This window comes from Actinia tenebrosa, unplaced genomic scaffold, assembly GCF_029948245.1.
Source record: "Actinia tenebrosa isolate PJP-AT-01 unplaced genomic scaffold, QUT_ActTen_1.0 PGA_scaffold17__23_contigs__length_9995812, whole genome shotgun sequence".
NCBI classification, from domain to species: Eukaryota; Metazoa; Cnidaria; class Anthozoa; order Actiniaria; family Actiniidae; genus Actinia; species Actinia tenebrosa.
The window spans coordinates 7681703-7709428 of record NW_028292577.1 but is presented as its reverse complement, the minus strand read 5'-3'; the positions used below and the strand labels follow the sequence as shown (position 1 = coordinate 7709428).

Sequence of the window (27726 nt, the reverse complement as noted above, 5' to 3'; positions counted from 1 at the left end):
TGTACACGTATAGAGATACGCCCAGCTTTAAACCCTTAGACATGCCGCCTAATCTGCTGGGTTTTTTTTTTTTTTTTCTTTAGACTTCCTGCTCACTCGACGCACAGCGCGCTCAACCACTGGGAAACTATTGTTTCTTATTTTCTCTATGAAAAGCAAGCACACAAGGGTATATCCTAATCAAGTTATATCTGTAAAAACCGCTCAATTATAAAGCGCACATTGACTTGTATACCTTGAATAGAACAGTTTATCTTTTGTCATTGTTCTAACTAACTTGGAAAATTGCTTGGTCAAGTTTTTTTGTTCAGACACGCAGCAAGGAATATTCTATCTAACTTGTGTTTTAAGCGACTTAACGACTTGGTTCCATCAGATGATACAATGATACGTGTACATATAGATAAGAATTGAGTTACAATTTGGTCCAGACACAAAAACTAATCTCTTCTTGGCGTCAGAATCGTTTCGCTGGGCTAAATTATTTACAGGTTTCTTTTAGCAGGGGTAGAGGCAATAATTGGGGTTTTCCTTTCTCTTTCTTACGCTTCTCTTTTTTCCTAGTCATTAATTTTATATTTCTCTCATTTACTCAGTACTTTCTATTTCTTTTTGATGTGCTGTCTCTTCTCTTCTCTTCTCTTCTCTTCTCTTCTCTTCTCTTCTCTTCTCTTCTCTTCTCTTCTCTTCTCTTCTCTTCTCTTCGCTTCTCTTTCCTTTCCTTTCCTTTCCTTTCTGCTCTTTTTTCTTTAGTTCCTGTATCCATTTCAATGAACAACAGTTTTCCTTTTCTTTATTTCCTCTCCCTTTCAGTCTTCTATTCATTTCTTTCCTTCTGTGGGCTTAAAATACAAATAGTTGTTTTCACCACGTCCTCTTTACAGCACCCTCTTCAAAATCAGTCTCATAGCTTTCTGTCTTCGAATACAAACTAAGAATTAATATTTCTAACGTACAAATATCATTCGTACCAGATAACACCAGTAACCCTGCGAACAGAGGTTAGTTTTCTTCCCCTCCATAGAACTGAGCGGCAGGCTGTTCAGGGACCGACCTGAAGCCATAACGAAGGACAGAGAAAGACCTCTGCCAGCAGGGGAAAAATCATGTAAAAAAATCCATCGCCCAACAACGCGCGCGACCTTAACTTCCAACTTCTCATTTAACCATTTCCTTAAATGAAACCTCAAGTTGTTTTTCCTGGGCACTTTCGAGGTTCAGAAGCGATTACAAAGCGAATAGAGTTACATTTAAGTATCATTGATATTTGTATAGTCAATATTTTCAGTTCTGGTTATGTTTGATAAGACTTAACAGTTTGTTGAACAAACTTTGTGGGATTAGCTGTGTAAACGAGCAAGCAAGGTGTGTGGTTTGATACTGAAACTCAGCTTTGTAACTCCGAAATAATTTATCGAGATCTAGATGTACCAATAATCTCTCAAAACGTCTGTTCACACAGCGAAGGAACTAAAATTCGCCTACAATATTTGAAACTTCAAGGTTTATTTTAAAGAATATCTCTGGCGAAATCTTAATGGAGGAGTAATATGACTGATTTGAAGAACCGGTTGAATTATCTTTCTGATCCTACGAAACTGAGCTTACATCATGTTGGTCGAAGTCGAATCTTTCGAAAGAATTGACTGTAAGTTTTAAAAATGCATATACATACTTTTGTAAAGAGCATATGTTAATTTTTCTACCAGAAAATTAAACCAAATACTTTTGCTGAAGTCAACTAGAAACTTGAACAGAAAAGAAAATTGTATGTGCTATTTCCAAGATTATCCTGAAATATATATCTTGATAATATCTTGATTGTTTTCGCTGGGAATGATATATCATTCCTCGATGGATGTGAGTTAAAAAATTTAATGTAATCTAGCTTTAGAAATAAAGATTGCTGATGATAAATTATAGTATCAATAACAGTTCAAATGAGCAGAAATAAAACAAAATCTTCTACAAACTTCTTTTCCTTCGCTGAGTCGTTCAGTTCATCAATCATGCGATTACAGTCGAAATGTTAGTCAATAAGGAATTTTTTTTTGCATGTTACAAAAGTTTTATCTTAAATACTTTTGCCATTGAATTATTCTATAGCGTTGTAGTTAGTAGTATTTATAGTTTTTGAATAAAGTCGTTAGAAAAATGTGTTTCGTTGATAAATCAGTGCTGCACTAGTGCTGTTATTGTGAAGAGAAAGGGTGGAGGGAAAGAATGAAGGAAGACGGAGAGAGAAAGAAACAAACCGATTCTGAGCCTATGTGAGAAGTTTGTTAGTGTTGTGTTGCTCTCCCTTGCCACGAGGGTTTTTCTCCTGGTTCTCTGGTTTAAAAATCAACATGTGAGTTGAGTTGAGTTGAGTTTTTTCGGATATAGTGTTCTCTTGCTTGTTACAAGGGTTTTTTTTCAGGTTCTCCGGTTTTCCTCCCTCCACAAAAATCTACTTGTAAATTGAGTTTGTTTGGTTGTGCCACAACGGTTTTCTCCAGGTCGCCGGGTTTTCCTCTCTCTGTAAAAATCAAAATGTTAGTCGAGGGGGGTTTGTTTGATGTCTTATTCTTGCCCTTGCCACGAGGATTTTCTCTAGGTTCTCCAGTTTTTTCTCCCTCTGTAAAAATGCCCTATTTCTTTTTAAGTCCCAAAGGAATATTAATAAAGGTCTAATGCGTACTCACTTAGGTGAAAATGTACTAAGCCAAAGCGAAAATTCACTCAATCTTTGATAAAGGATAAGAATAAAGCTTAGAGAATTCATTCGTGAAAAACTGACAGAGAAGTCGTAAGAGCAAGAGAACCGAGTCAAGGCGTAGTAAGTTTCTTAAGCAAGAAGCCGTTGGTATAAACATCATTTACTAGTATGAAGGTCTCCTTCCCAACCTTAAACCGTTAATCTCGATATCATTCCCGGTAAAGTAGGAATCGATATCTTTTGGACAATAGGAACCGGCTTTTTCTAATTTCCCTATTGTATCTAAGAAAGCACTCAAGTATCGAGCTCTGTTCTACATTCACTTATTGTAAAATTAAGATGTTTTAGGAATAACATTCCAGAGATAATATTTACAAATCGTTGGGATATTGTCTAAAAGCCAGCGAGACTGAAAAGTTAAACTAAGATGAACAACAAAAAAATGGTTTCTTAGCACTGTTCTTTCGTTCGATAATTTTTAAAAAAGTAGAAAATAGTTTGTCGTCGTTGTTGTTTGTCATGGCTTTCGTGTACGTTACAGTGTGTATTGTATCCTCGCTCCACAAGGAACGGATCTTGCCTGGAAAATCCCAGGAAACTTCATGAGTTTCTTCTAATACCACAAAGCTAAACCCATAGATATTTTTAAAGTAAATCATAAGCCCTTAAGCCATATAAAATAACAGTAACATTTGTTCTCTTCAAAGATGTTTAAAAACTAATCTTCGAGGAAGCGGAGTGGACTACACCCCCAGCACAGTTCAAGGCAAATCCCCATCAACGTTCTACGCTATCCCTTCGCGACTCATGAACTAACGAATCAATGCCAAAACTAGCCGCTTGAATTATTACAATAACAAAGCTCTGAATAACTCAAGATAATTAGCTCAAAGTCGAGATAAAACACTCCCTATCTTGGCTAAGATGTTTTCTTTTTGACTGTTTAATTTGGGATTAATGACACAAGACTCGAATCGACCCGTTTATCTATCGATATTATACTTCATGTTTGAAATCCGAAAATTATTCAACTCTTGTGAACTAAGTAAACTGTTTACCATTCCTCTGTATTTTGAATCCAAAAAACCGTCTTTAGAATTTTGTCTTAAGATAAAAAATAATAGAAAAGGAGTAAAAACGGTAAAAAAATATGAGCAAAGTAAGCGCTTATTTTTGAAGTTGCAAATTCGCAGAATTTTCAACTTTCGCTTTTAGTCCATTCCGGCTCGAAATATCAGTAATATTGGATTTAGTTTATTCCTTTCGCAATCAGTCCTTATTTTTTTACAACATCTCCAAGAATCACAGAAGCTTTAATTTCTTAAAGAGATTTTAGCTTTTATTTTCTCTCAAATAAATATATATTTAGAAATGTTATTTGTAAAGATTATGATTAAGACGGTAAAATATTTTGATATACATGTTTGACTTTCAGTGTCAAAATTCCTTTGTGGATAAGCGCACAAAAGGCGGTGAATATCGGCAATTTTTTTAATAATTTGGGCAAATATAGAAACGATAGTCGTGCAAGAAAAGTCGCCAGCAAAATTAGAAATAAACTTATATCAAAAAGTGTTGAAATTCTTTGAGTTTTTGAATGTTTCTGTTTGTTAAATAAAAACGTTCAGAGCTTTGACTGCTATTTTAAGAGCCGGTAAAATCAGTTATATGGCATGTGTTGAAAATGTTAAGCTGTTTAAATATAGAAAATGATAAATAGAAAAACAGAAAACAGCTTTTATAATTCGTATGAAAAATATCAAAATATCAACGAAATGTGGTTAGAAAAACAACGTTAACACCCAGGCATCTGCGATAAAAAAATTCATCAATAAACAATAGAGAAAGGGAAATGATTTTTGTCGTTTAAAATAGCGAAAAAAATTGCGTTGAACTCAATGAGTCAAAAGCGAAATAAAGATTTTCTAGAGTTATAGATTGCCGTGTAGCCTTTACAGAGTTTGAGGCCCAGGCGTTTGTCTATAAACAGCTTATTACAGCGCATTCAATCCTAATCAAAAACACCCCGGAAAAACGAAAACCATTCGTCGACACGTCGCAAAATTTGAGTCAATAACAACGGATTTTAAATGTTTATACGGTCAACTTGTTCTCACCGATTGTTGTGTTTTTTAATTTTAGTCCGGTTTGTAAACGGAGGAATGATTGTTTTGATAATACACAAGTTGGATCCATCACGAGATCCCTTAGCAACCTTTCTCCTGCCTCGAATCGGAAACGCCAAAGTTATCCTTATTGATTAGCGACTTGCTTAGAGAAACACAACTCCGTTTATACAGTATTTGGAGACAGCTTGGCTCCCAAAACCGGAAATCTAAGAGTTATTCTGACTGTTTTTAAAAAATATCTAATTTAACTTCGCGAGGCCTTAAGGAAACAGCGAGAGGGTTTATGCAATTTTTTGAGCCGCCGGTTGCGAGAAGCGTTACCATTGACTTCCCTAAATATATTTTATAATATTGTATAGAAATAAAGGCAAAAAAGCTGTGTTTAGTAATTGTTTATCCATTGGAATTGTCAATATTGACCTCAGGTTTAATGGTCTATCAGTACTTTAACAAAATGTTTATATAATACTGAATTATCTTAGGCAAGACTTGCCAAGAACCAGAAACGAAAAGTTGAGGTCTAAGACCATATTTACTTTGTCATCAACATTTTGTTTTAAAGATGTGAAGTTGTTTTGAAATCTTGAAAATATTTCATATAAATTTCGAAGGCTTGGGAAAAATTTGAAAGCCGAAATTTTACATTTTAAAGAGAGGACTTTAATTTAGAATTGGTCGTTTAGTTCAAATGCTTCCTATCGTTTTGACAAAGAAAAAAAAACATGTCTGGTCAGAAATGTAATTTGGTAAAACAAGTTGGAGTTTTGCAAACATTCTAAGCTTAGAGCGTCAAATTTACACAAATTAAGTTGGCTTTAATTTGACTGGAATGAAAATATACAGAGATTTCGAGGAAGTTTTGAAGATTAATACTTTAAAGTTTAGTGAACAAGAAGAGGAAGAATAAATTAATCTGATTAAGAATAAAGAAGTACTTGAATTAAGTTGAATAAAAACCGCATTCAAACTTCGCAATTTTTTGAGGTCCAATTCGTTCAACTTTAAATGTATACACAATCACAGTTCAAGAGGACCATTTTATTCTTATACACCACTAGAGAGATAAGGATCTTCATTTTTGTACAAGTAATAATTATTTATCTGGATCACAATCTTATTGTCAAATGAAGAAGTCGAGGCGTGTTGATTTGGCGGGCCAAGTTTTTTGGGGTCACAGCTAAGAAAACTCGACAACTTCCAGTTTTTCTATTTTTAATCTAACATACAAGGAAATCAGTATTTACATTTTAGAGTTCATTAACTCCTAAACTACGAGAGATCTTAATGATTTTAAGGAGATAAAAGTTTGATTTATCTTGAGAAGTAAGCCATTTTTAGTTTCGTGATAAAATAGTATACAAAGTACAAGAAACTAACTAATTCTTTAGAATAAAAATAAGCTAAATAAACTTTGACAAATAAAGATTGCAGGACTTTTGGAATGTCGGTTAAGGCCGTAAAAGAAGAGAAAAATTCTCCAATTTCGAAGCCAGTAATTTGGCATTGAAAACTACGGAACGTTTGAACTAAAAGTTTTTTTTAGCGAGAGAGGTATTTACAGGATGTTGGATCTTGTGGAAGGACGCATTCTTACAGCAACTTGAAATATTTCCGCTCTGGTCTTTCTTCCTTTCGAGTTCATGTGATTATCGAAAACGGCTCTTGGCGTTAAGTATTTGTTCTATACTAAATGGATGAGGAGAAAATCTAGATTGTCTATCGGTTGTTAATCTATCTTTAACTTCGTTCGAGGGGCTATCCGTGGAGTACTTTTTAAGACCTTGCGAGTTTATGCTCGGATTAGTTGCCTCTGTGATCAATTCTCTGGCTCCTAATTCATCATTTTCCATAGATTCACTCCTTTTCTCGTTAGAGATACAATCAACGCTCTCCGAGTCCTTATCTACGCTATCCTGTGATGCTGTGGACTGCTTGTGGTAAGCTTGGTGTCGTCTTCTACGTCTCCTAAAGTTCCCATCTTCAAACATTTCTTGGTATGCAGGGTCTAAGGTCCAATAGCATCCTTTTCCCGGATCGGATCTTTCTCGTGGTACTTTAACGAAACATTTATTCAGCGATAAATTATGTCGGATACTGTTTTGCCATCCACGCTTGTTCAGCCTGTAGTAAGGGAAGTTCTCCATGATGAATTGATAAATACCACTTAAAGTGATTTTGCTGTCCTTCGATTGCTTAATAGCCATTGAAATCAAGGCTACATAGGAGTAAGGAGGCTTTGGAAGGGGTTCATAGTCGCGAAAGTAGACTCCTCCATGGAAGGGCGAGACGTATCCACTCGGAGAATATCTGTACAACGAACCAACTGAACATCCAAAGTTTGTACACGGAGCCACTTGAGAATGAATCGAGGGATTATACAAATAAGGTGAAACGTGGTAGCACCCTTGAAGGTTTGAGAACATAGTTACGTTCCTTCCTTATTGAAGTCAGTTCCAAATACTTCGGTCTGTTCGTCCGTGAACGAGGTCTTGATCAGCACAAGGTCGATGGAAGTAAAGACAAATGTGAGGTGATGCTGTCATATTTATCTTAGACCACCTAGTACGTTTGTTTATGGACACCATGTCTTTTGTTTCCAAATATTTGTTTACAAATAGGTAATAAATCGACCGGACCACCCAACGGGTTGGACGGGGTCACACGAGTGGTAGAGGATAATATACCCAATGAATCTCAAGCGTATCTCTCTTCTAGGAAATGAGAATATAATGAAGCTACGACTGTTATCAATAGGGGCCGGCTCGGCGCCTTTTTTGTCAAGAAAGTTAGAATCATTAGTCGATGCTATCGCGAGGTTTTCCTTTCGTCAATATTTAGATTGCAGAATCGAGTGAATGATCTCTCGCGAGGCCGGCGATAATAGCTCAATTGTTCACTGACGTATAAAAACTGTTTCCGAGCGATCAAGATGATATAATGTCACTATGGTTTCTTCATTCCATGGGGATATCTCACAGGGTTATCTAACCAAAACAAACACGAAACCTATGGAATCTAATCAAGGAAAAAATTCTTTGAAAATTGAAAAAAATCTCCTGTATCGATGTCGTCGGGTTTATGAAATCTTAAAGTTATTACAGCGAGGCTGTGGGATGATTAAGCAAGCGCGAAATCTATACAGATAAGGAAAGAAAGTTGACAAAAGTTTCTCCTATATTTTCTTGGAATTAAAGATAAGACTATTTAACTCAAAGTGGTTTTAACAATCATAGCAATCCAAACTAACCACACACACTCAAACGTTTTGTCCGCTATTCATGTTTTATTTTATTTTATTTTATTTTTTTAGCTTTTTACTGAAATGATAACTCATACGTTAGTCGAACTTATTGTTTCAAATATATGTGGTTTAGAGCATAGTAACTAAAGTATCGTTAGTAGAGTTGCGGGTAGATACCTGGTGATATGGACCCGCCATGCGGTCATTATGACGTAGTACTGGTGTCAATCTTCCAAATCGGCTTTAAGCGACCTCCTGTGGTGTAATCACGTGACAAGGGAGATGTATAACGCAATAATCCGTGGATAAATGCCAGGGTGTTTTCCTTCTTAAAATTGAAGACCTTCGGGATGAACGCTAGGTATGGGGTGACTAAGCTAGTCAGGATGTTATGCATGATTCGTGCTTAAGCGTTGATTCTAACTTAAACGCGATTATTGAAATTTTTACAAAGATTAAAAATCAAGGGGAACTAAAGGATCGAAAAAGTTATCGCACTTTTGGAATAATTTTCAGTTTTAAGCAATTTTAAATAAAAGCATAGCAGAAAACTTGATAGTTATTGCGACAATAAGCGAATGATTTTATGGAAAAGTAAATCTGAATGATTAGGAAAATCATGACAAGGGGATCAAGGAAATGATGCTGATATTTTAGTCGGAAAACCATTTGTGTGCCAACTTTGTCAAGAGAAACCCTTTTAGTGTTGCTTCAGAAGCCATGCAGGTGTTAATCAGCTATTCCTTCAAAAACCTTTAAATCTTATCGAACCCTGGAACGACCTCTCGGCTGATCGAAGTCAGGGCATGGATACTGATAATGCTACCGGTAAATGAAGCCATTTACGTGCCAACCTCACTACCAAATAAGACATTTAGTACTACCCTTTGAAATAAATTATCAAGTAAAAAGCCATTCCTTGGGCCATTCCTGCATGTGCTTTTTCTTCAAATGTAGAATCAAGCTACTGTAGAAACTATTTAAATGCAATTCACCCCACCCAAAGAAGCCATTCCAGTGCAATTCCTTCAAAAATGAAGGAAAATTACTTCGTAAAAAGTCATTCTTAATTGTATACTGCTTCTTCAAATGTAAAAGAAACAAGTTTATTTGAAGAAACTACAAAATAGAAGGAACTTTTAAAGAAACCATCTAAGTGCAATCTCATGCCAATTAAGAAGCCATTTTAGTGCTACTCTATCTCTTAAGAAGCCGTTTTTCTGGCACTCCCCTGATTTATAAACATTACGTAAACTACAATGCACTTCTTCAACAAAAAAAGCCACTTTAGTGCTACCTCAAATACTGAAATTGCCATCTCGCACTTGAAGTCTTTTTGTTCCCTCGAATGAAAAACATGATATTGACACTGAATAACTGATAAACCACTTGACAATTTGAATGCTGCTTGCTCAATTAGAGAAGCCATTTTAGTGCTATTTATTGATTTCACTGCCATTCTTTCGTATCGATGCTGTTAAGAAACCCGTCTAAAAATTCCACGTTTTGTGGAATATAAATAAAAACGATACACTAATTTCATTATCGAATTGCACGAGCAACAAAAGCACACATACCAAAAATGGGGAAAAAAGTTAAAGTAAAACAACTTTAATGGACAAAGAAGTTAAAAAGATCATTGATTCAATGAACAATTCAAAGTTTGGTTTGAAAAGCCATCAAACTGCTGGCAATTCTTAAAAAGCCATTTAAGTGTTAAAATTGGAATACATGTCAAAAACTACCTTCGTTAACTAATTTAACGAAAAACTTAAAGTTTAGCCTAGAGAAGCTTTTGACTGAATGTACTATTTTTTAAGAGGTCATTTAAGTGTGAAAATATAATCTAAAAACGAAAAATGAAAGTTAAGTTCATAAATCAATTAAAATGCTAGCAATTTTGTTAGGAGCAATTCAAGTGTTAAAATCTAATTTATTAAAAATATATTGAATTTCTTAAAAGAACACTCGAGTATTGAGAGTTTTTGGACGCTGCAAAGACGAGAGAAAATGGCGCACAGCGGGAGAGAAATTAGCTTTGTGAAGCCATTTTTATCTTGTCAGTTTTAGACTCAAATGCGACACATTTTACTACAACCATAAATAGTAAGAGACGCATCACTTATGAAAAAAAGGAAACCAAAAATGAAAAAGTGAATAATGAAAAAGAAATTGAGAAAAAATGAGAAAGAATGATAAATTAAGGGTTAGAAATGAGCGTAGTCTTAAAATCAATTTGGTTTTTGAAAAACAATGAGTCTTATTTCGGGCCTTTGAAGTATTGGTATCCCTTTTTCCTTCCTAACGAAAATTTTCCAGTTTATCGGATTTCTTTTCTTTAGTTTTCCGAGGATCCTGTAGAACACAATTCCAAGATTTTATTCAACGTTTTTCACTTTGAACAGCATGAATGACGCCGTAAATCGTCCCACCTTTCTTCGATGTTCAATAGACTTTTTTGTTTCCTTTAATGAAATAATTATCCAGCTGCATAAGCACGGTTATTGTCCTTTGATGAGGTGTTTTAGGGCACAGGTTTATTGTATGAAACGTCCAAGGTTATACCTTAATTTTTTCAAAATTCTATTTGATATCTTTATCTACATGAGTTAGAAACTTGGTTTAACTCTATGAGCACAAAATGATTCAAGAATATTTTACAACTTATTTTTGCCGGACTAATTGTGTTAAGGGAACAATCCAAGTATCAAAGTTTCAATCCTACTTTGATGCTTTCAATTCGAAAATATAAAAGAGGGATTAAAACAAAAAAAATAATGACATTGAAAATGTTATGGCAATATTTACGTATATACTTATTTATGTATAAAAGTAGCAAAAAAGTTTGAGATACGAAAGAAATATTTTGCTAGCTATTTTGCAAGCTATTTTGAATATCTTTGGTGTACAATTAATTACTAGAAAAGTTTATTTTTGTTCATTTAAATAGATTTTCGTTTGAAATAGGTAAAAAAAAAGCATGATTCATTATGATTTTGTGTGAATTTTGGAAAAAATTATCTTTCATATGAAAAAGAAAGAAAATTTCAAAACGAAGGAAGAAAAAATGGGGGATGAGAAATATCAGTAAATGAGAGAAAAAGCCAACAACAGAAGAACTAAAACAACTTTGGCAAATTAAATTTAAAAACGAAGGAGGAAGATAAAGAGTAAGAAAAAAAAAAAACCGGTTCATGAGAGAAAAGGCCAACAACAGAGTGGTCCTTGAAAACGTAACAAAAAAAACTCCCCAAAACCTAAGCAACTATAGCAAGTACCCCGCTTGAGCTCCTCTCTTGGACCCACCCCCTGATGGAGTCTGTATCTCATAGTTCATCTATTCTATTACAGTTTCATAGCTCGCGGTAATTATAAAGGAGGTACAAGACGAGGTGGATACGAGACAATACGAGTGTTAATGGACCCCTGACGAGAGATATTTAGGATGAAAGGACACTTGTTCTTGTTAGCTGCGGGCATGAAACAGGTGCAAGACAGCTAAATCAACCGCAAACAACGAGATCTTAAAGTGCCTAAAAAATAACTAGCTCACACTCGATTCAACCTTAATTACAAAAGTGATACTCTTTGTGCTAGCATTTTTTAAGGCTGAGGACACGATTTTTTAAATATTCGTAAACGTTCACTTAAAAGACTATTTATTCTAGAATGTCATTTCTTTTAATTCTTTCAAGCACAAGTTTTATTCTCATATTCTAGTATCATTTTTTATCATTGTAAAACGTCCCCATTAAAAAGACTATTCATGATTCTTAACGCTAATGTCAATTGAAAAATTTGAATGGCACTTCCGGTTTGTTTACAGCTGGGTGTAGCACTTCAATGGTTTTCGAATACGACTTCTTTCAAGCAAGAGTTCTATTCTGATACCCTACACACTACCATTTTCGTGGTATAAATGATATTCTAATATTATTTTTGCCGGAATTCTTATAGTTTTTCAGAAGAGATCCTTTCAAGTGACATTTCTTACCGTTAGCTGGGAAGAAAATCTATTGAAAGAAAGTAACTAATGTTCAAAGATTTTTCTTCGCGTTTTTTGAAGAAAAATAATAACGTCTTTAAATATTTAAGCGTTTTTGGCTTTAAGCGAGCTCTGTTTTTACGTTCTTGTTGCTAAATTCCAAACAAACAAAACGCTCGTAAATGACGTTCTCCATCGAATATGACTTTGCTTCGGTCTCGCATACTATGAGAGAAAAAAATACTAAGTTTTAGATATTTCAAAAAGATGTAAAAACGATTTTGATATTCCATTTTTTAGTGTTATTTACGAGAAAGAAAGACTTTAGATATATGCGAATATATAAAAACCATATATTTGTGATGCGGTTGTATATATGTATCAAATTGAGCTGATCCTCGCAGTATATCAAGCAACTTACGTAGCTGCTAATTTAAAGACTCAGAAAATATATTTTAGACTTTAGACTTATTATTAGATAAGTTAGATTTTAGACTTTAGATTTATTAGATATATTTTCTCGACCTAAAAGAAACCTTGCCTGCTGTTACTAAAAAAAGAAAGATGGTTGTATCGGTCTCTTAAATTTCAAGACGCAAGCTTCAAAAACCATTGACATCCCACATAGTTTGTACCTTTTATTCAAGCTTTTTTAAAGGATAATTTCATTTCTATAATCTCTGACAAAATCACTCTTATTAATAATAAAAACCCATGTATAATAAAATATATTCTCTTGATTTCATATACTACTGACTGGTATATATGTCTATATATTTAATTATTAATAGATTAACGATTAAATAATATTACACCTTGAAGATTATTATAAATATCATATCGTAACAAGCCTTCCAGATTTATGTACGGTAGGATTTATCTTTTTTCTATTCGTATGTTTGTTAGATATTATGGTCGGGAATCTACACTTCCTATCAACAATCATTAGCGCGAGTATTTTAGGTATCCCATCATACACTTCGCTCGAGTCGTTAAATGTCCCAGGATGCAATGCATGTCACGTGACGCCTTGTTTAAATTTAGGTGGTATATAGCAGAAAGTTTTTTTGTTTGAAATATTTTAAAGCGAATTTCGCACGTTAAAGAAAATTGTGGCCTGGACGTGTCGTGCCCGTGACGGAACCGCGTCCAAGCATTCTAATTGGATGTTTTATAATCATACTCAATCTATTTTAAACTGATAAGTTTGCAGGCGTCCAAAAGTTTAATACTGGACTTTCTCTGTACCTTTCTCTCGTAGTGAATCGACGCCAATCGTGGCCCCTTCGTGTTCTAAAAAGTTTAAAAATGAAGTCGATTATCGACTCGTCTAGTTTCCGGAACTTCTTGGTGAATGTTCGTGATATAATGTTAATACTTTCAATACCACAGGGAGCCTGATTTGACGGGGTTTCAAAAGCACAGGTAGACCATAAAATAATAAACATTAATAAAGCTTGTGACCAGCCTTTTCATTACAGTACTAGTAACGTGCGTACCTGGAGTTTCAGTAGGCCTTTTCAACGAGGAGATGGGTTTGGAGAAACCTGAGATTAAAAAGATGTAGTTAAATATTGAGAAGTGATTTCACCGGAAATAGAAAAGCGCAAGCAATTCGCCCCTTTTTATTGGTCAAGTTTCTCTTACATTAGTGCGTTCTCGTTTACAGAGCCTGCGCTATTGCCAGCCAGCGGAAGGCAACGCTCAAAAGGCAACGGCGCAGGCTCTGGGAACGAGAATGACATCAGAGGGTCCCATAGTTGTGAGCGCGAGCGCGCATGTTTTGGCGCGAAAATTCCCCGCTAATTCCACGGGAGTTCTTACGCACCTTGAGTTCAGTGATTTGGAAAGGTACTTGTATATTAGATCCACTCCTTTGTTCTACAAGAAGAAATCCTCGCTTACGAGCGGCACTGACCACCTTGACGTGTTCTCCTTTACGTAATAACACCTCGCCGTCACCACCTACAAATACAAACCAAAATTTAAAAATTAGTCGCGTGGGCGTCCTGTGTCACAACCTTCTGGAGACCTGGGACGGCTGAAGGTTTGGCGTTGGGGGCGTATCTCAAGGGGGTACCCGGGATACCTTCACCTTACGGTCACCCTTCCCTTTGGCAGTATCTGAAATGGGAGGAAAGATTTGTTTAAGAGAGTGAATGATTGCCCCTCCCCCTCTCTCATGGGAGATCCTTACTACACCCCAAGGCATGCGCAGTAGGGCTTTACCTAGTAGATCCTGTTTCATGATTCGGGTCTGAGGAAACCCCATCTTCATGTTCCCCATCACAGTATACGGTCTGCTCCTTGGTAGCGGTGGTGGCGTCTCCTATCACAATAACCAATCAGATACAAGATTACTAGGTGATAAACAAAATAAACCAATCAGATCTAGCACAACTACATACCATATCTAGACCGTGCAGACAACAAATCTGTTCAGCTGTTTTGGTATCCACGCTCAGCTCGTGGTCTGCGGGTACGATATGCCTGCTGGAACCATGTCTAATGCAACCAAAAACATTAGCTCAACGAGGTGTTAATTTGAAAAGAAACCGTGAATCGAGTCTTGACGTGTGCGGGCAGCCATATTGACCAGAACGATTACTTCCCCCTTCCTCCCACCACCTTGAAATGCTGTCACGCGTTGTTGCGTGACTTCCATTGCGTGACTTACTTGTGGTTGGTTCTTGATTGTAAACGTGCCTTTTTCTGCATCTCTAGTGATCTTTTCAAAGTGATCCACTGTTTTCTGCACAACCAGCCTCGTACAAATGCTTGGATTGTCACAACAGCAGATGATTTTCTACTGTCACGCTGACGATCCAACTCCTGCTTCATGATGTCACTATGAAAAAAAGATTAGAATAGACCCCTTGCAGCAATTTGGAATGCAGTTCAATCTGGGGGACAAAACAATAGGTCCCAATATTCTTAGGAGATTGGAATTGTTTTGTTTTGTCCCCCAGATCAACAACCCAAGTTGTGCGGCGAAACTGGGTTGACATGTATCGTTTGTATCTGGGTGGACGTGTATACAACTGGGTGGACTTGTTTCCAACGGGGTGGACACGTACCCACCTGGTTGGAAAATAAACCATCTGGGTGGACGAGTATCCAATTGGGTGGAAGTGTATGCAAGCGAAGTTTGAAAAACAAATGGTCGTAATACAAAGAATTCTACTGCAACACGCTGCACCGATTTTCAACCCTTGTATCTGGAGTTAGACATAAAATGAAGCGCTCTTCCTTTCGTTCAATTCATCCCATCCAATACTTAAAAACCTACCTGTAAAATAAATATTTCTTTCCGAGTACCCATGAATTTGAAAGCATTCCTGCTTTGTCTTTGTGAACCTTACGTAGATGCGATTCTAAGATGGCTTCACAGTCCTCGGGTTCAGTCTCTTCTCTTTCACCAAGAGGACGGGACGAAAGGAAGCCGTATTTCTGAATAAAAGTCGGGAACCTAGAGTGATGTGCAAATTCTAAACAGGGATAAAAATAAGACTGAATATTTTGGTGGAAATTAATATTCATAGTAACAGTTTATTTACAGCTAATGTATTTTGACACAACTTCCTCCAACCACACCCCCTCTTCTCTCCCCTCCTCGTCTCCCCTCCTCGTCTCCCCTCCTCCTCTCCCCTCCTCCTCCCCCACTTCCTCTCCCTCTCAATGCCATTTTATCAACATACCTGATTGTAAAAGGCGCAGTGTCTCAAATACTTGAAGTGCTCTAAGCTGTTGGCTTACCACCCGACGATCAAACACGTTGGGCTCTTGGTGCAAGTTTGTCTTTAACAAAAAACAAGTTGATATAACACTAGCAAGATCTGTGTCATCCCGATACCCCGATACTGCAGGGACCTATCCCTGGGACCAAATGTTATGTGCATGTCGTTTAAGGGAGAGAAAGGAGGAATGATTTGTTGTGGTTGGTAGGGAGTGCCTCCTTAGGAAATGCTGTAAATGCCCCTAATGAGACCGTGTTAACATGATGGTAGGGCTACATGAGGACTTCGAAGGCTAATTCTTTTAGTTTTGGTGTTCTATGGAGAAAAGACCCGAGGGCCTTCTCCCTAACACCAGGGTCACTTTATGATTGGCGGGGCCTCTTAATGTGGCGGGGCTAAAATCTTACTTGGTGGTTTACTGTGCGATTTCTTCAGGGATTCTTCTTCATAATGCAATGTAAAAAGCAATAATTCTTACCTTTATACACCTTAAAAACATGGGTTGTGCTTGTACTAGGGTCTTTAGTAAACTATCTAGTTTGCCCTGGGGAAAGAAAGAAAAACATTTATCACAAAAAATGTATCAATTTGATAAGTTGTTCTAAGGTTGTGTCACAAAAACCTGAAAATCTTGAGAAAATGTAGTTTGTGATTGTTCGTAGTTGCCTGGAGACCTGAAGATGAAGAATAAGAACGTTAATAGGTAAGTAGTGCTTACAGCAACACAGTATATAGTGACAACAAGAACAAGCACTTTGTGTAACAAAAAGAAAATCAGTAAAAATAAAAACTAACTAACTAAACTAAGAGTAACAAAAGCAACAACAGACACAACAGCAGAAGCAACAGCGACAGGAACAACAGCAACTAAACCAAACAACATCACAAGCATACACTGCCAACAAAAAGAACCATAGTAGTAAAACCAAGAATCCTATTTGTTTACCTGTTAAGCTCAGGGGTGTGTGTTGGTGAGACTCTGTGTAGAACACCCTTAGGAGCTGCTGTCTGTCCTTGTGGTGACTTCAGATCACTCGTGAATAGGTGAGTAGCGAAGCCGAAGTTACAGTTCTGCAGAACGACAAAGGAGAAATATCTAAAAGTCATTGCTTACTCAAAAATCGAACCCTGAAAAAACTTCTAGGCTAATCTAAGTCAGGGCACGGCTAACTCATAGATCGAACACTGAAACAACCTCTGGGCTGATCTAAGTCAGGGCATGGCTCACTCATAGATCAAACACTGAAACAACCTCTAGGCTGATCAAAGTCAGGGCACGGCTAACTCACAGATAGAACCCTGAAACAACCTCTGGGCTGATCTAAGTCAGGGCTTGGCTAACTCATAGATCAAACAATGAAACAACCTCTGGGCTGATCTAAGTCAGGGCTTGGCTAACTCATAGATCAAACAATGAAACAACCTCTGGGCTGATCTAAGTCAGGGCACGGCTAACTCACAGATCGAACCCTGAAACAACCTCTGGGCTGATCTAAGTCAGGGCATGGCTAACTCACAGATCGAACCCTGAAACAACTTCTGGGCTAATCTAAGTCAGGACACGGCTAACTCACAGATTGAACCCTGAAACAACCTCTGCGTTGATCTAAGTCAGGGCATGGCTAACTCACAGATGGAACCCTGAAACAACCTCTGCGCTGATCTAAGTCAGGGCATGGCTAACTCACAGATTGAACCCTGAAACAACCTCTACATTGATCTAAGTCAGGGCACGGCTAACTCACAGATAGATCCCTGAAACAACCTCTGGCTGATCAAAGTCAGGGCATGGCTAACTCACAGATAGATCCCTGAAACAACCTCTGGCTGATCAAAGTCAGGGCACAGCTAGCTCACAAATCGAACTGAAATTCAGCGTGTTTGGTTTAGAGAAGGTTAAAACCGTAGAACCTTGAGAAGACCCTCGAATCAAGAAGACTCCAGAGAAGAATCTATGAGACTTACCTGCCTAGAGAATACACAGACGATATCATCAGGGATGGTGTCTCTGTTTATGTGGATGAGATTTCTGGCATCATAGACCACCTAAAGAAAACGATGATACTCCAGAATGTTTTCAGAAATGAAATCTTAATATATTAGGACTATTTGAGAGCAGTCTTTTTCAAAGTTTGCGGCACGAACGCGGTCGTGACACGACAAGGCATACACTAGACCAATCACATTGCGCGAGAATTTACTCTCCATCCATTCAAATACCCGAAACACGAACACGAACACGGTACCGATAAGTTCACGCCAAGGTTACGGCACTGCCAGACCAATCATACTGCGCGTGAAAAAAATCAGCCAATCAAAATGCTAGAAAACATCACGGTCGCCGCAAGGCACGCATACAGCAACAAGCTTTTCACAATCATAAGGAAAACTGCTGTAAGACATTTTGCTTACGTTGTCTGCATGGTGTGTGACAGCAAAACACGGATTCTCCGGTTCAGGATCAAAAAAGCTGAAATGATATCAAGTTTATTTGTTAGATATATTCGGAAACAAAACCCTAGTTATGAGCTGCCTGTGGAAGGAAAGAAAGGTATTAGGTCAAATACCCCAACGAAGATAAAAGACACCTTACCATTCACTCTCCTGATGCTGTTCTCTGACCTTCTGTAGGAAACTCAAATACGTCCCTCTGGTTGATACAAATTAAAATAATGATATAAAAATCAAATAAAACAAGAATCTAATGACTTTAAGAAGTAAGTAATCATGTACCCGAAGCTAGAACACGGTACGTCCGGAGCACAACTTGCGCCGGGTACGTAAACGGTACAGAAATGATGACAACTTTCGAAGCAGCGCGCAAGATTAATGTTCGTCTGTAACGGCACGGCACGTGTGTATTGCGCTATGGCTCTCACACATTAGATCTGCTTTGAAAAATAATTTTAATCCACTTTTCAGTTATGCTACTAGCGTGGTGGTACTAGCCGATGGGAATCGAAAATATTATTTAATATCATCCTGATACGCATCCTAGTACGTTTTTTCCCTGCTTTGGACTCCGTTGTCGGGCTTTGGCAGGTTGGAGCGACAAGCGCACTTTTTACTAAGCGAGTAAGAAATGTTAAGTCGTGGTCATTTTAACACCGGCGCAGTTAAGGCTTATTTGTTATTCTGTTATAATACCTTATAAACAAACTTTCTTTATCCAGCAATGTAAGGATTCCTGCTCTTTGGCATGTAAGTAGCTCGATACAAGCAGCATTATCAACGTAATCAGCGTCTAAGTGAATGTCATCCTCTCTGAGAAACAAGACAAAAACATGCTATTGATGAGTTGCAAGCATTCCCCAGAGAGTTAAAAGACAAAAACATGGCGGCCATTATGGTACCGTTAACAATGGATGCTAATGATAAATCTTTTGTTAAATGGTACCAACATGGCCCTGATGACGTAACGTGAAAAGAATACTACAAGTGAAACTTCTATTCAACGAACACCAGGCAAGGTCCCAAGGGTGTCCGCTTAGGTACCCCTGTATTCACAGTACCAAACCTCTATTCAGAAGACACCCTTATTAAGCGGACACCAGGGACACAAGGCCCTGAAGGTAACCACCTAATAGAGGCACCCCTTTAGAACTAGACTGTGACCCTGTCCTATCCCGCCCCCTCCTCCCCAGCGTCTCACCTGCAATACTCCTCTGAGCTTTTGAAGATATGCGTGTTGTAAAAATGTTGGATCGTTTCAGAACAAAGGTTGATACAAATCTGCTCAAGCTGATTGACCTAAAAATGGAAAAGCATTAGAATTTAGTAAAAATACGCAGGTGATTATAGAAAATCTCGCGCGTTGATTGGTCAAGAAACTCACACTATCACACGATAATCACCTCGAGCGAAAAATGCCTCAGGCTCAGTGATTATTGGGGAATATTTATCTCGCCGCTCGGAGACTCGCGTCTCGGTAAATATTCCCCGATAATCACTTCGCCTTCGGCGAATAATTGTGAAATACTACTATCATTTATAAGGTCCAAAATCGACTAAACGTAAGTTGTTGTGAATGGGAAATACATACGTTGTTTCTGTTCTCAAAGCCAAACATGTCCATCACAGCAACAAGCCCAGTGGTTCCTTTTGGTATGGACAATAGGCCGTTAAATGAAGATAACACAGGACTAAGAGTGGGAGAACCTGCAAAACGGATCAACAAATAGAAAGGTCCAAAATTATGTACGCCGTCTAGCGGATCCAGGATTTTAAGTTGGGGATATACCCAAGAAACAAAACTTATCGGGATGCTGTTTCCCGCATTTTTGAGAAAATCCCGAGGAGTAGGAGAAATCACGATTGTTTGAAGGTTTGTCAAAATCTCATTGGATGATAAAAGAAATATTGCCCGACATTCTTACTCACCTTCATGGTTTGTGCTTAGAATCCCTCCATTCGTCATCGCCGCCTTCTTGCCAGGAGACCCTGGGGACAACCCCGCCTCACCCGAGGCTGAGGTGGATGTCACTGCTGATGATGTAGGTCTTTTAAAGCTGTTGACGCGACGCACGATGGCAGCTAGGGTACGCGAGTATAAGGCCATGGCTAAGGAATCCCTGTGTTGGTTCGCCTGAGGGAAACAAAAACATGCTTTAAAAAGAGTAACTTGGAGGACTGCTCTAAAAATATCAATGGTTAACAAAACATCCTTTTGTTACATTCCCTCTTTCTATAACCTGATTTCCCTAGACCTCAATTCCTGTCTCGAGGAGATGTCCATCAGCTGATTTTTTTTTTTTTTTTTTCCATCAGCTGATTTAGGTTTTCAATATAATTTTCATTCTGGCTGACAGCACATGGTGCTTTTATCACCATCATCATCATCATCATCACAACCACCATCATCATCACCACTACGACCACCATCACCATCATTACCATTATCATCGTCATCATCATCACAACCACAATCATCATCATCACCACTACCAAACCATCACCAACATCATCACCATCATCATCGCCATCACAACCACCATCATCATCACCACTACCATCGCCATCACCAACATCATCAAACTAAAAACCACCACCATCGCCAACATTATTATATATTAATGAGCTGAAACCCAGCCCCTGTCTTACCACAGTAGGTTCACAGAGAGATCTAAAGACTTGTCCCCGTAGATTCTTTGTCTTTGTTGTCAATCCCCTGTACAGAGAAACACCTGACACACCCAGTAATGCTGCCACTGCTTTGATTTCTATAAAAGGAATTTAAAACAGAAGCACTTCATAAATGTTTATGTCACTACTATTATATTTGTAATATGTAAAAGATGGGTGGAATGCACTGCTCATGTGTTGCCTCTCACTGCTGTAGTTAGTAATACATTCTCACTGAAAGCTCCCACCCACAATGCCTGGAATGATACTAAGTTATGGGGAGATTGCCACCAAGGTAGGAGGGAGCAAGTGGCTCTCAGTGGGAAGCTTGTTCAATTCATCGCCAAAGGGAGATGGGTGACGAGATGGGTGTTGTTTTATTTGAATTCTAAACTAGTTCAAAGAGGGTTATCTTGCATACGGCAGGTTATTTATACTTATCCAACGCACATGGGAGAGTGAGATGTAATCTACTAGGACACATTCCTCTCAAGAAATATAATGAAACATGTCATATTTGAGGAATCATGCATAGAGCACCCAGTGAGAATCCTCATGGACCCACAATCATGACACCTAAGACAAGATGTAGAGGATAAGGCTACATTACCATTATTGCCCTTTACGTCCAATTCCAACCCTTCCCCCTCAACAAACTGTACATTTCCTAGCAACAGAATAGCTGCTAGTATTCTCAGCACATCAGTGAAGGGGATCCCCAGAGTACTTAAACCTCCCTGAAATTTAAAAAAAAAATTATTAAGTATGAGCAAAATTTGTATTGAGAATGGTTTAGTTATAACCCATGAAGGGACATGTTCCAGAGACATGCAACAGGGTCACATCACAGGGCGGCATAGATGTAGTCCACTTGCTTCAGGGTTTAATGAAATTATCATGTTAAGACAGAGAATCAGCTTTAATAACAGATTTGCCTCTCACTCTCTGAGGCAATATCATTGGCTGACAAGAATAAGATGATGGTTTCATAGGAACTCACTCTCCATTTTTCAAACGTTGTCCTCATTTTGAGCTCCTCTTCTTCTGTGGGTAAAGGACAACCACTTAAATAATGAAGATTATGACAGGAATAGCCTTGAAGATGAAGCTTAGCTGTAAAGAACAAGAAATGATCTCAACACATCTTATCATTAGTGTTTTAAGACATGGCACACCTCCCTCCCCTCCCCCCTGTCATTTCTAGGCAATATTTTAGAGCCCTCTAACCCTATTTCTACCCACCAAGCCCATCCTGGGAGATATTTTGTAATGCCCTAACCCTACCCCAAGGATTTTTCCACTCCCACTCATTTATTTTAGTGGGACTATTTCTTAACCTATTACTACCCCCACCCCAGGGTTTTTTCCCAACCCCCCCCCCCCCCCCCTTAGGAGATATTTTAGTAATTCCTTAAAACTACCCAAGGATTTTTTTCATCCAACCTCTTCTAACCCAATTCTAACCTTTCCCCAAAGCCTTTTAGAGTATTTTAATCCCCTACTTGCAGGAATTGTCATCGTAGAAACATACTATCTACATTGTATTATAATTGGGTGAAAATCTAAGATATTTGATCTAGTGTAATGATCTAGTCTGTAAAATTGTAATCTAGGGCAATATTAAGAGTTGTTGTAGTATACCTCTTTCTTCTTGGGTGATCCCATTTAACATCTCATAGAAGATGTGGAAAGCTCTCTCACCAGATAGAGGACTGGTTACTCTGGTCTATAGACATGTAATGATAGATATTATGTGTCTCAGCTGAACATATATGAGGCACAACTGCATTTCATGGTAAAAGGATGGTGGAAAAGCTAGGTCATATTATATACTTACATAATCTAATGAATAGCACTGTATTTTGGTTTTAGATACATAACCATCTGTGAAATAAAACTCATAAAGGTGGCCCTATGAAAATTAGGAATAAAAATCAATAATATATATAAAACAATTTAAAATGTGTAGTTCCATAAATTATGCATTCCCCCCTCCCCCCACGGAGGATTTTTTCTTTATGCCCCTTACCCCTTGGAAATTCCAAATTCCTCTGTGGGGGAGGGGGTATGGATAATTTCTGGAACTACACAATAAAAAACACCTCTAGCATTAATGGAAAATAATTTTTTTTCTTTGTGTGCTAGGATAATGGCACCTGACACTCTGGTCTTACACTTACCACTCTTGAAGAATTTGAATTCAATGTTGTTTTAGCCAAGCTAAAGGACTGCAAGACTGTTACTGAAGCCAAAAAATGCTGGGAAAAACATAAACAAAATATTAAAAATCAAAACTTTTACTTCAAGCAAAACAAGGACCATAAAATCTCTAAAAATCTATCAGTTTTCTCTGTAATCACAGAGTGGGACAATAATGAACTGAACCCTCAGATCCATGCTAGGTGAAAGACCAAGATCGAATTGGAATTTAGGAGTTGGTTTTTGCGGAGGGAGGAGAACCGGAGAAACCAGAAAACCCTCGAAGCACAGGAGAGAACAAACAAAACTCAACTCACATACAACACCGAGCTCATAGGGACTCAAACCTGGGTCGCATTGGTGAGAGGCGAGCACTCTCACCGCTACGCCACCCATGCTTCCCTAAAGTACACTAAGATGTGGTAGGACTAATGCAAGTTGTAATTTAAAATCACCAATGTTTGATATCATACCTGGACTAAGGTTTTGATAAAAAATTAGTTAAAAAAGGTTAGTAGGCCCCTTGCACTAAGGAACCAGTCATTATCTAGGGGGGTGGGAGAAAAGACGGGTACATCAAAATTGTGGCTCACAAAAAGGGAAGATCAGGAAAAACCAAACATGACACACCCACTGTTGCAACAGCCATTTAGTGCCTCTCTAAAGTCCTTGGCAAAAAAGCTTTCAATGGACCAAATCCACTTGGGTATTATGTTTTGCCCATTTCAGACCACTTGTCATTCTCTTGAGAATAAGATTCTTTGCTTTGCTTTGCCATGTGTCTTTTCATGCTCAACCATTAAACAAAGAAATAATACTCTAGAGAAAGACACATGGTCTGAAATGGGGAAAACATAACACCCCAGTGCATTTGGTCCAGACATTTGGTCTGATCAAACATATCAACCGTTTATCAAATATACTCACCTTACATATATCGGAGACGAGTCCCTTATCACCCTGTTCAAGTATTTTCTTGTTAAGAACCTGAGATACATAGGTCTTACCACTACCACTAGAGCCACTAGTAGACAAAAAAATTCTAGATCAAATTACATGTAATATTGTTTAGTGGAAACTGAGGAAGTGCGAATGGAAGAGCGATTCAACCATGGAATAAGGACCACAAAATTTTCTAGCCACTGGCTATTAAGTATTACCCCCCCCCCCCCCCCCCCACCCCTAAAAACTAGGATTTTAATTCTATCATTAGGTCTCTCCTTGGAAATCCAATACCTGAGTACAAAGACTTGTGGTATACCCCTTTCTGATAATCTATCCATGACTTCCTTGACACATGAGTCTAGACAAAGAGTATCTGATGACAAGGCTTGGAATTGGGTGCTGTTTAATGAGTTGACTGACAGTAGTACCGGTCCAAGTTTGGTCTAAAATTAAAAGCACAAAGAGATAACCAACATCATTAATTTAATGTAAGAGTTTTAATGTAAGATTATTTTTGCAAGTAATTAATTTAATGTAAGATTATTTTTGCAATTCTTGATTTACTGCTGTTGCTGTTACAGCTGTAGTTGTTGTTGCTGCTGTTGTTGCTGCTGTTGTTGCTGCTACTGCTACTGTTGTTACTATAGTTTAAAAAGTTGCTGTTATTTTTGTCATTGCTGCTGCTACTGTTGCTAATGTTACACCTGTAGTATGCTGCTGTTGTTGCAGCTGTTGTTGCTCCTGTTGCTAGTGTTAACATTACAGCTACATGTAGCCATTGTTGTTGCTGCTGCTGTTGTGCTGCTGTTGTGTTGCTGCTGCTGCTGCTGTCTTTGTTGTTGTTGTTGCTGCTGCTGTCTTTGTTGTTGTTGCTAGTGTTGCTGTTGTTGTTGTTCATGTTGCTAGTGTTGCTGGAATTGTTGCTGCTATTCTTGTTGTGGTGGATGCTGTCGATAATTTCGTTGCTGTTGTTGTTGTTGCTAGTGCTACCATTGTTATTTCTGCTTTTCTTGTGGTGGTTGCTACTGACATTAATGTTGTTGCTATGGTTACAACAGCAGTTGTTGTTTTCACTACTGCCCCTAATAAATGATGATAACGATAATGCTACTATTTTTAGAAACTTACGATGCTTTGACCATTAGACAATCTCTTGTGTAGTATATCAAGAATAGCATTCTCTGTAACAGGGCCATTCAAGTGGATCAAGTCTTCTATACTTGATGTTCTGTTGCCAGATAAAAGGTTACTTGGAATGCCATTAGTCTTTGATCCTATGTCACAAAACGAATCATATATACAATGAGCAGATTCATAAGTAGGAAAAATATCAAAATAATTTAGTTTTGGTAGAAAAACAGTAGGGATGTTGTGGCTTCACTGAAAAAACAATTTTTCAACAAGCCGTTGAAATGTTATCAAATAACTACGGTAAATTACTATAACTGTCATGTATTCATGGTTGATGTACCTTTCAATCCTCCCCCCTCTCTCCCCCCAGGCCAAATACCTTGTCTTGCTGTTGTCAATAGTACTCCATTTGGGACACTGTCTTTCTTGTTTGTCAACAAGTTTCTTATGGACACAAGTTCTGTAATTGTTTTCTCAAAATTGTTCTTCAAAGCTCTGATATCATCTGATGAAAACAAAAGATTTTGTAAAAATTATAACCTGGATATATTTTTCTGTTAGTGATGATATTGACTCTATAATTCTTCTCAAATTCACATGAGTGACCACAAAACAATAGCTCCAAGTCGAGGTTGGACTTTGTTTGTACATTTACTGTGCTTTATCAAGTTCATCCTTGGCTTAGAACCAATGTTTCATGCTCACTCCAGCAAACTCAGCAAAGTTCTATTCTACCTTGTCACTAGTCTACCCTGCTATGGAGTCCTATGGGATGTGTGTGCTTATATTCTTTTCCCAAGATACAGCTGGATGCATATGCACTAGACAAAGCTACGGTTTGGATACATATTATCAGGGATACAATTATTGTGACTATCTCACACCCGCCATGACATAGATTTTTATGGATGATTAAACAATAACATGAGGCTAGAGCACTTATTAAACAATATATCATTTGATTCATTGGCACCTCAGAGTCTTTGATTATCCTATACAATCTATACAGAGTTTAAGTACAATCAGTTAGTTTCCTGAGCACTTGGCATTATCTTGGAAAGATCTGTAGCTACCATGCAATGCGAATGGCAAAGGTAAAAATAATTTAGATTTAAAAAACAAAAAATTATAAATTATTTAAAGTTAATAATCAATGTTTTCTCAACATATCTTAATACCAATTAAGAGAAGCTCTTTGAGTGCAGCATCAAACACGCCGACATGCACTGAATTGGCTTCTATTGTTTCTACAATGGAAAACCTTTTTACATGCTATACATTAATCCTGGAAATGACAGCATGATCCAATTTACTTTCAAAATCAAAGTAAAAAATATTTTGAACTAAAGTTAAAAACTGATATCATAAATTTTCTTGCATAAAACAAAGGAATACACATTGATGAAGTGGTTTGTAATACAAAAGTAATAATAATGAACATTGTGGATCAAAAGAATGTAAACAAATGAAGACGGAATTTGAATGCCTCCAAATTCCACTTATATTTAGCCTTAAATATCAGTCACGTTTTTTACATTACATCGAGATCTAAGAAAAATCTTTGTACAATCTTCTTAGACGACTAAAAAGTTGGAATTTTTTGGAACATTTTATGAAAAAGTTTTTTGACTTGAACGAATTTAGAGGGAGGTTTAAAGTCATACGAAAATAAATGTACAGTCGACAAAAATGGCGGGACTGATTTTATTGTTATTCTCCTTAGCTTTCAAGGATTTTATATTTTCTAGAAGTGTTGATGTGAGAGGTTTTTGTTTATTGTTTTGAAATCAAAAGTAAGGTTAAATAGACACTTAATTATAGCAAAATACCTGGTTAGAAAAACAATACATGTTGTTATAAAACTAAGAATACAATTTGCTTTTTACTAAGAGAAAATTAAGCCTCACCTTGATTAATGACATGTTTTCCTTTAAGGTTTTTCATTAAGTTGCTGTTCATTAAATCGCGATGAAGAATCTCAAATTTTTGTCCAAAATTTTCCAACTCTTTCAAAAACTCCCCGCCAAAATTACTACCGTGGCGTCCTTGGTTACTACTTTTTATCTCTGCTTTTAACTGTGCATTTTCCTCAGCTAGGGTTTCTGAGAGTTTTTTAGCATGTGCTAGGTTTTTAAAGTCCTCATTTTGACGAGTTTTAAAGGTTCCTAAGAGTTGGCCATTTTTCCTGCGTTCTTCTTCCAAGTTTTCACGAAGGATTCGCACTTCTCCGTGAAGTGAAGCGTTCTCCTCAAGAATGCGTTCAAAACCTGGCTTGTCAACAAACGCTGCATGTTTTGCAGCCATGTTCAAGTAAACTTAAGTCCAGAATTCTTAGTTTTTAAAGGAAAATTCCAGAAAATTTCAAGCAAAATGGCTTTATTTGCAGATGCATGCTGAAGATTGTGTATTTGACAGAGTAATACGTACAGTTCCGAATACACTCCGATAAATCTATAATCCAATTATATTGCTCGCTAAAGTTTCGGCACAGAGTCGAGGTATTTTCGTTTGATACGCGATTGATCCTTCTTCGGGATAGT

The 27726-nt window shown here is 37.5% G+C and overlaps 2 protein-coding genes across 2 annotated transcripts; both read right to left on the bottom strand.

Annotated features, from left to right (window-relative positions):
- Positions 1–5844: 5844 nt before the first annotated feature.
- On the bottom strand, positions 5845–7428 carry LOC116306065 (forkhead box protein I3-like). Its single transcript, XM_031716096.1, has one exon. The coding sequence runs from the start codon at positions 7248–7250 to the stop codon at positions 6474–6476; it is 777 nt and encodes a 258-aa protein (XP_031571956.1). The 5' UTR covers positions 7251–7428; the 3' UTR covers positions 5845–6473.
- Positions 7429–12674: 5246 nt separating this feature from the next.
- Positions 12675–27571, bottom strand: LOC116306060 (unconventional myosin-X). Its single transcript, XM_031716092.2, has 29 exons — positions 27094–27571; positions 25566–25691; positions 25184–25329; positions 24347–24498; positions 24038–24134; positions 23092–23169; positions 22749–22823; positions 22553–22637; positions 21912–22024; positions 21522–21648; positions 20891–21009; positions 20171–20375; positions 19833–19948; positions 19443–19540; positions 18938–19054; positions 18384–18440; positions 18203–18260; positions 17756–17836; positions 16737–16861; positions 16413–16464; positions 16269–16334; positions 15752–15851; positions 15343–15541; positions 14731–14901; positions 14462–14558; positions 14283–14382; positions 13882–14018; positions 13553–13600; positions 12675–13346 (listed from the first exon to the last, which is right to left on the bottom strand). Exons 1-28 carry the CDS (start codon positions 27488–27490, stop codon positions 13574–13576), a joined length of 3321 nt encoding a protein of 1106 aa, XP_031571952.1. The 5' UTR covers positions 27491–27571; the 3' UTR covers positions 12675–13346; positions 13553–13573.
- Positions 27572–27726: the final 155 nt, after the last annotated feature.

Bases quoted from the DNA above. Each gene is read 5' to 3' on its own strand.
- LOC116306065 (XM_031716096.1), bottom strand. From the start codon at position 7,250: ATGTTCTCAAACCTTCAAGGGTGCTACCACGTTTCACCTTATTTGTAT.
- LOC116306060 (XM_031716092.2), bottom strand. From the start codon at position 27,490: ATGGCTGCAAAACATGCAGCGTTTGTTGACAAGCCAGGTTTTGAACGC. The intron at 24,135-24,346 runs GTATTGGATTTC...TTTGTCTACTAG, and splicing joins CCACAAGTCTTTGTACTCAG to TGGCTCTAGTGGTAGTGGTA. The intron at 19,055-19,442 runs GTGAGACGCTGG...CTTGTTTCTCAG, and splicing joins AGCTCAGAGGAGTATTGCAG to AGAGGATGACATTCACTTAG.